General features: G+C 52.7%; 1 protein-coding gene across 3 annotated transcripts; it reads right to left on the bottom strand.

Moving 5' to 3' along the window:
* Positions 1 to 1,101: 1,101 nt before the first annotated feature.
* Positions 1,102 to 4,884, bottom strand: PSRC1 (proline and serine rich coiled-coil 1). Of its 3 annotated transcripts, none has more exons than XM_008704000.2 (8): positions 4,729 to 4,884; positions 4,194 to 4,251; positions 4,045 to 4,102; positions 3,125 to 3,566; positions 2,659 to 2,773; positions 2,320 to 2,568; positions 1,934 to 2,027; positions 1,102 to 1,710 (listed from the first exon to the last, which is right to left on the bottom strand). In XM_008704000.2, the coding sequence occupies exons 1-8, from the start codon at positions 4,759 to 4,761 to the stop codon at positions 1,707 to 1,709; spliced, it is 1,053 nt and encodes a 350-aa protein (XP_008702222.1). In that variant the 5' UTR covers positions 4,762 to 4,884; the 3' UTR covers positions 1,102 to 1,706. The 3 variants fall into 3 exon arrangements, with proteins under 3 accessions (XP_008702222.1, XP_008702225.1, XP_008702226.1); XM_008704003.2 differs by having other exon boundaries at positions 4,630 to 4,772; XM_008704004.2 differs by lacking the exon at positions 4,729 to 4,884 and adding an exon at positions 4,485 to 4,620.
* Positions 4,885 to 8,483: the final 3,599 nt, after the last annotated feature.

The raw sequence follows: 8,483 nt of genomic DNA, 5'->3' as shown, positions 1-8,483 counted from the left end.
GACAGAGGGTCTCTGTCTGGGCAAGGACATTTCAATGCCTACGTAGGGTGCTGATGGGCATATACGCGGCGGGGGGCACTAGCTGACGCTCCATCCCCTCCGCTCAGTTGCCTACTGGCTTCTTTAAGTCATTGCCCCGCCTTCAAAGAGGGAAGTTCTCTCAAAACTCACAAGGAATTGAGAGCACCTGGGTGGTGCAGTCGGTTTAGCGTCTGACCCTTGGTTTCGGCTCAGGTTGTGAGCTCAGGGTCGTGAGATCGAGCCCTGTGTTAAGCCCCGCCTCAGGCTCCATGCTTAGTGCAGAGTCTGCTTAAGACTCTCTTCCTCTCTCCCTCTGCCCCTACCTGGCTCCCTGAGCGCTCTCCCTAAAATAAATAAATAAATCTTAAGAAACAAACAAAAACCTCACAAGGAATTGAATTGGTTCTGGTTGCAAGAGTCAAAGGCTGTGAGAAAAGGGAGACCCTTAGTGAAATGTGTTAAATGAGTCTCCGTTATTCGTTCAACAACCCCCAACATCTTGCACTCAAATCTATTTTTTCAACAAATGAATGAAATTCTCTGCCACATACAACTCATAACACTTGGCATGGCAGAGGTTTATAAAACCTCGTGTTCAGCCCTCAAGTCTAGAAACAATTCTACAAGGTAGAATGCGGTGAGGTGTTCCAGCATCTTCCACTGAAGCAGTCAGCGAAACTGAAACCAGGGTACCCACCAAAGGGTCCCCTCATCTCATTGGTACAGCAGACCAGATGCCAAGGCATTCTCAGAAGGCTCCATGCTCTTGCCAGGAAAGGTCACCCAAGCTTAGGATATAAATAATAATTTGACCAAGACCTTACCTTGATAGCCTCACCCACATATTTCACTTGATCTGGACCTTTCAGTAACATATGCATCCTGGAAGAAGGCAGTGTGTTCCCATCTAATGCCAACAAAGGGAGGGTGGGTGGTCCCGGTCTGACGAGCTCGAATCACAAGCCCCTTCAGCCTATTTAGGCCTGGCCTGGGAAGCTCGTCCTGGCTCCCTCATCGGAATAACACAGTTTACTACAAATTTGTTTGAAATTGGAGAATTTACTTTCACATACACAGAGATTAGAAAAATACATTCATTTTATTTTAGAAAAATGCAGACCAATGTAAGCTTATCATTAACTGGCCTCTTAAGAGTCACAGAATTCACGGGAAACAAGTTCTGGAGACCAGGTGCCTGCCTCTGCCTCTCCAAACAGGCCTGCATCCAGCAGAGGATGTGCTTCAGGGCTGCTCCTCAGAGAGCAGGGAGGTTAGCTACAGAGGCCATTCACATGTAAATGTCCAGTGGACCAATGCCTGGGAGGAAGATCAAACTCTCTGGGACTGAACACAAGAGTGGGGGTGGATGAGGACAAACTACTCTCTGGTTTTTCTCATTTTCTGCTTGTTAATTTCCCTGTTGGAAGGCGACCTCTTTTCCCTAATCCTCTTTCAACTCACAGGGTTTGATTCCCCTCCAGCTCAACCCTAATCCACCCCATCTCCCAGCTCTTTACTCCTGGGGCACCAGCCCTGGTGGCATCTCTTTCTCCTGCTCCTGGGCCAGAATCTGCTAGAGTCAGGGCCTATCTTCCATGAGAGGGCTTGGGAGGCTGAGGAGAGGTGAGTCCAGGCAGTGACTGTAGTGGTTTGCTACTGAATTCTTGCTTGCTGTCCTGATCTCTTTACCTAAAGAGTCAGAAGGAAGACCTGCTTTAAATTGTCCCTCCTCCTCAAGCCCATCTGTCACCCAGCTGAGATCAAGTTTCTCAGGGAAGGAAGAAAAAAGACTCCCTGTCTCTCCAGGCCCCCCTCCTCATCCCCATATTGCTACATGAGACTCAGGGCTGGTGTGCATAACAGTTTGGAAGCCCAGATGACAGGAAAGAGACAGCCTCTCAAACAATCATACCTGGTAGGTCCTGGGACTGCAACTCTCTTGGGGGGCTGCAGACTGCTGCGAGTGGCACCGGGGATAGGAAGATTTGGTCGCTGGGAAATGGGAACTTGATGGGGGTTGACAAAAGAAATGAGTTAGCAAAGAGTTCACGTGACCTTCTCAGAGTGAGCTTCTTCCCACCCAAGGTAAAAAACATAGGGTATTTGAAAACCATTGTTCAAACTCTTTCCCCGGGCCCACATCCTCTCTTTTACTTAGGTCTCCCCATCTTCAAATTGAGTGGTAATGAAGATGGAAGAAGTGGTCACTGGTCCCAGCACTGCGAGGGTGCATTCAAGCTGGGCAAGAGTAAGCATTCTTCCTCCTGATTTCCAACTGTTATGTCCACTCTTCCTCACCTCTGTGCCCTGCAGCGCTTGGTCGTGGAAGTCCTTTCCGAGCTGGCAGAGAAGCTGGAGGCAGGGCACCTTTGCTGGGTGGTACACTCCGGCTGGTGAGTGGCATTCGGCTGGCAGGCCTGGGGATGGCCGAGGGAACAGGCAGTCGACTGGAAGGCTTAGCGGCTGCTCCCTGTGGCCGAGAGAGGCGCTGAGAGTTGCTGGTAGAAGGCTGTGGGGCCAAGACTGGTCTGACAGGGGTAGGTGGGCCTGGTGGAAAGGAGTAGAAGAATTAGAGGCTCAGTTCCACATCCTTCCCCCTCCCATTCACCCACAGCTTTGCTGCCCAAGCCTTCTCACTTGCTGTTGTTCTCCCACTGGGCCCTGCTTTGCCCCGGATTGGAGGAGTGGATCGGACAAGAGGAGAAGATGCTGGGCTTTTGGAGGCAGGGAACAGATTGCAAGTGGGTGACTCCTGAAATACAAAGAGAGAAAAAATAGAACTAGAATGGAAAAAGAATCTGTTCTGCTGGCTGTTTGAAAAATAGAGGTGGAGAGTTGCCTACATTCCAGTAAGGAAGGGCAGACGTTAGCTCCCAACGTCATCGTCACCCATACCATTTATCGTGAGCTTATTACAGACACTACCGAGGTATGTGCAGATACCGTGGTAAGTGCTTTGCTTATGGTATTTTGCTTAATTCCAATAATTCTGAGGTAGAATTTTACTAACCCCGTTTTACCAACAAGGAAACCACTCTATGGCTGTACCAAGTCACGCACTGTGTCTGAGGGCACACAACCAACCCAGACCCTCCAAACTTACCCTCTTCACACTGGAGGGCCTCTTTCCAGATGTTGCCCGAAGAGCCCTGACTGACCCCTTCTTATCGGTGCTCCGGAGTCGGGGTGTCAGGCTGCTTGGGGAGGGGGTGCTCCGAGTCAAAGAACTCACAGTGGGCAGCAGGTCTCGGACGGGACTGTCCTTTAGCACAAAGGTCTCCCGCCGAGGGCTGGGCTTCACCTTGCGAGGCCCCAGGCCCTCGCCTGTGCTCTCCTGCTCCTGCAGGGCACACTGCTCCAGCTGGGCCGCCAGCCGGTTGGCCTCGTGGAGAATCTCTTCCAGCTTCTCTGGACTAAGGGGGCCTAAGCTGAGCCTCACCCCCTGGGGGGCTGGGGCCACTGCATTTGGGTCACTTCGATTGGAAAGTCCTCTCCGGAGGGGTTTCTCTGGAGTCACCAACACTGCTATGTCTTCCTCCTCACGACTGAGACAGAAAACAAACCAGGCACCATGCCCACGGAGAAGAGAGCAGGCGACTGTGCAAAGGAGACCAGACACCCCCCCCCACACACACACACACACAAACAGAGCCAGGGATTCAACCCCAAACCCTGATGGCCTTGCTGACTGTGTGATGTGGCCTCTAGGTGATGAGACGCCTGGTTCTATGAGGCCTAATAGGCCTTTAGCCCTTATCGACATTGGAAATGATGCCAGGATGAAGACGCAGCAAATCCACTTACCCTTCTTCTTAACATCCTGCCGTCTCATCCCAGCTTATCCGTTTTCCCTTCCCCCAGTAGTGTCATTGAGGCTGTGTCAACAAGTCCCCCAACAGCCGCAGGGCACCCAACCTTGCGTCATTACCAACCCAGACCCCAGGGGCCAATAATTCAGCACTAAGGGGTTAGAGACAAAGAGGGATTGTTGGAGGAAAGCAAGTAGGTTCAGGAGGATGGTACCTGTCGCATGGTGACAGCCCTCCAAAGTCCAAGGTCTCATCCACTATAAACTTTACATCTGCAGGGGAGGAGGGAATGAATGCCAGCCTCAGGTCGCCAACACGGCTCTCAATCGCAGCACCTCATTCTTCCCTTCTTACTTTCCTTACCTTCCTCCAAATCTTCCATGTTCCAGCCGGCAGGAGCACGAGTCAGCTTAGACCTGAGCTGGAGAGGAAATATCCCTTTCTTCAGGTCTCCATCCTGCCCAAGGCTCCCAGCTAGACAGACTCAGGGTGCAAGCCAGGGGGTGGGGATCACGCTGGAGGTAAAGCAAAGGTCCCAGGAGTGGCACCTGCCCCGGTAACTCAGCCGTTTCCTCCGCGGAAGGTGCGGAGAGCGCACCACTCCCCCTCCTCAGGTTGCACTACCGCCCCCCCTACACCCTGGTCTCTCCTCACCGGCGGCGGTCTGCACGCTCTATCTTCTTCCCCGCCACCATCCTCCGGTTCTTCCTCTCCCCAAATCACCTTTCCACTCCCACGGCACCACACCCACACCGCACCTCCAGCCCACCCTCTGTTTTTATTTTCCGCCCCGCCTCACCGCTCGCAGAAGGTGCTTGCTTCCCACCACTTAGTCCCGGGAATCAGCCCCGAGGGGGTGGGGCTCCTTTCGAATCTCTCAGGTTCCACCCACTCCTACCATAGGCGCCCCGTGATTGGCGGATCCCAGCATCCCCTGCCCTCGGGGGCGGGGCGGCGACAGGCAGCCGGGCGGAAGTCTGCAGGTGGGGGCCCTGCGGAGAGCAGCTCTAAGAAAGACTCCATCCGGAGAGCTGAAGCGAGGAGGCCGCGAGCGCGCGCGCGCCCAGGAGACCTCCCTCCGGAGTAGGCGGGGCCTTGTGGCGGGGCGCGAGGGATCTGGCCAATGAATGTAGGTTTCGCGCCCGGCGAGCACCGCCCCTCCCCCGCTTTTCTCCGCCCCCTCCTCCCGCTGGGCGGAGCCTGGGCTCACCGGCCGGGCCTGCGCGCGCCCGCCCTAAGACTAACCCAGCGCTTGAGGCAATTCGTTTGCAGGGGCTCACTCCTTTTGCAAGCACCGCGTTTGCCAGATCTCCTCAGTAGTGATTTTTCCAAGTTGCGGGAGCACCTGGGCATTTATGTTTTAGGTATATGGAGTTTTCTACGAAGCACATCTTCCTTCGTCTTTTTAAGCGAGAACATTCGGAACCCGAGGTAGCCCAGGTGTAAAAAAAAAAAAACAAACCACCACCACAACAGGCTTTTCGGACAGGGAGGTTTGGGTCCAATTCAACCGAGACTCCTCCGTCACGCGGCAGGCGGGCGTGGGTATATCGGAGCCCTGGCTTCCCCGCGGGGCGAGGATTCTGACCTTCAGTCCCGTTCTGCGGCCAGGAGTCACGTTCCGCGGTCGGGGGAACTACCGGTCTCGAGTTTTCTGCCGCGGGCCTCGGGGGCTTTTGAGCGTGTTTGTGACTTGCTACCGCTACCCTAAGAGCCGTGTTTGTAAAATGCTTAAGTCTACTTACTAGAGATTTCCTTTTTGTTCTTTCCCAGGGGTTGCCTGTGATTAGGCTGGGCCACCCGTTACCAGGGCTTCTTCAGAATGTTCCCCCAAAATGAGAAGAATGGCTGGAGAGCTTTAGTCTCCAGAGTTCATGACCATTACTTTGGCTCCTTATGGGCTTTCGGGGGGTTCCTTCCTAGTCTTTAGCTGGGACGTTGAGGTGGTGGGGTTTGCCGGCGCGAGCAACAAATGCCCCTGTCAGAAACGCCGCGGCCGGCACAGGGGCCTTGGGATTTAGTGGGGTGCAGAGGGGCAGGGAGGGGTGCGGAGGCCCAGCCCTTGCCGGCTTGCGTGCGGGAGAGCCGAGCGGAGAGGGCTGCCCGGTTTCCGGAGGCTTGCTGGTGAGCGTGGCCCCGCAGTGGGTAGGATCGCGGCTCTGGGGAGGCGGGGGGACGGTGGCCAGTAGCTTCCCTCTGTCCAGGCAGGTGGCGGCGAAGGGGGCGGAGGGAGAAGCTGCGCGTGGACTGCGCTCCTGCTTTGCCGAGCAGCCGCCTGAGCCGGCGAGCCGTGCACCTGCTCCTTCACCCAACCTCAGGTGAGTGGCGGAGGCAGTTGTGGCAAATTGGCAGTGAGTTTCTCCTAAGGAGACGCCTCTTCAGTGTCCTGTCAGCAGGGGCGCCTGGGTGGCTCCGTCGGTTCGGCTCAGGTCATGATCTCAGGGTCCTGGGTCGGAGCTCCGAGTTGGGGGTTCCTGCTCAGCAGGGAGTCTGCTTCTCCCCCTCCCTCTGCCTCTCCCCTCGCTCACGCTCTCTCAGTCTCTCTCTCTCTCAAATACGTAAAATTTAAAAAAAAAAAAATTCCTGTCACCAAATTACGATTTTGAAAGCTGTTGCAGTACCAGAAGACAAGCAACCGAACTACTTTCTCCTCCATCAAAATAACAAAAGCAGAAAATAGAGATTTCAGGCACAGGAGTTCTTACTCAGCCTAAGGCCACTACTCTGGGAATTGTTTGCCAATGTTAACCCCAAAATGATATATATGAACAGATGTTTAAGATTTTGGATAAATAGTGAATAAATGAGTTAACAAAGAGAACACCCCCCCCAGGCACGTGGTAGGCCTTAGTTCAGAAGGAACTCCATAGCGTTGAACGCATAAATGATAAAACTAAGGGTTCCAGGACAGTCCTTCCTGAATGTGGAAAGATTAACTGTGACTGGAAGTCTTGTTCAGTGTGAAGATTTTATTCCTTCACCATGAAGGTTCAGAATATAGGAACTGTAAGGGATGACCCTTGAGTACTTCAACAGACAGCAGTGGCATGGGGCTGTGGGCTGAGGCCAGAGGTCTAACTGATCCTTAGGGCATCATAGCTGGGAGTATTCCACTCCTTCCTGACCTAGGCCCTGCTTCAGCTGGAGGGAGGCCTCTTGGCCATTGCATATATGACTAGCTGGCTCTGGAATCTGGGCCCCCTCTCCTCCCAACTCAGCATTCTCAGCAAGGGCATTAGACCCTACACATAATTTATGTGGCTACTTTCTCAATTTTCCCAAGATGCTACATAACTAGTAACGTTCTGAATGCATGGAAGTTAATTTATGACATACAATGGATGCCTTGGGGGGCACTGGGGCTTAATTCTCACAGTGCTCCAGTCAAGAAAGGCTGGAATAGATACTTTGCCTCAACTGAAAATAGACCTTTGGTGTGAACAGAAAAGCCCTCTCACTCTTCTCAGCCAAAACACCCCCCCCTCAAAGCCTTGCCTAAGATTTCCTGCCTCCTAGAAATCTTTTCTTTCTTAAACCCATGATCCCAACCCAGACCCACTACAGTGAGGGTCACTGGGTGAAAGAGAGGAGAGGAAGGAGGCAAGGCTTGAAGTCAGACAGACCTGGTTCAGATCCTAGCTCTGCTACTACCAGCTGCATGACTTGGAGCAATTTATAAACTTCAATTGCCTCTTTGAAAAATGAAGATTAAAAGAGAGTATCTGATGCAGAGAAGGCTGTTTCAGTTACATATTACTGTGTAACAGACCATCTCATATTTCGTGGCTTGAAACAACAGCAACCATTCGTCTCATGATTTTACAATTTGGGCAGGCTTGTGCAAGGACCACCTGTCTCTGCTCCACAGGGAGTAGATTGGGCTTGACGAGGGCTGAAGGGTCTCAGGTGGCCACACATATCTAGGGCTGCGATGTGGGCTGTCAGCTGGGATGCTTGGTGGTCCTGCATGTGGCCTCTCATAATTCAGTAATCTGTCCTGAGCTTCTTTACATGGGAGCTGACTTCCAGAAGCAAAAGCAGAAACTACAAGACTTCTTGAGGTCTAGGCCCAGACTGACACTTCACCTCCACTATATTCTTTTGGTTAAAGCAGGTCACATGGTCAGCCAAGGTTTAAGGGGAGGGGAAACAGACTCCAGCTCTTGGTGGGAAGAGTGCCATGCCCACCCTAGCTAGGATGGGAGGAATTGTTGCTGTCTTTTGCAGATTCCATCACAGAATGCCTTTAATATCTTGTTATAAGAATGAAAACAAGCATGCAGGCAAGGGCACCTCACCTTTATTCTTTCCCCAGGGCTTAATGAGACTGCTCCAATTTCTTTCGTATCTCCCAGCCCTCAAGTCTTAGTGCTCTGTCTTTAATTAGCTACGTACACGTGCTTGTGTTCTGCTGCCTGCGTCTCTGTGATGCATGTGCATATGCTGTTTTCCAACTTACGCTGGAAAGCGCGGAGAGGAAGAGAGCAAGTCATGTTCAGCATCTCTTTCAGCACCAGGCACTGGAAAGAGTTGAATTCAGCTCTGTCATAGACTCTAGACAAAAGGACAGTGTTAGAAACCTCTGGGAAGAGAACGCGGATATGAGGAGAAAGAGGGGTCTGAGGGTCTGCAGATTCCATACAGTCTGGCTAA

The sequence above is a fragment of the Ursus maritimus genome, unplaced genomic scaffold (genome assembly GCF_017311325.1).
Source record: "Ursus maritimus isolate PB19 unplaced genomic scaffold, ASM1731132v1 scaffold_12, whole genome shotgun sequence".
NCBI lineage: Eukaryota > Metazoa > Chordata > Mammalia > Carnivora > Ursidae > Ursus > Ursus maritimus.
The sequence above is the reverse complement of the archived record's forward strand: the minus strand, read 5'-3'. Positions and strand labels throughout refer to the sequence as shown.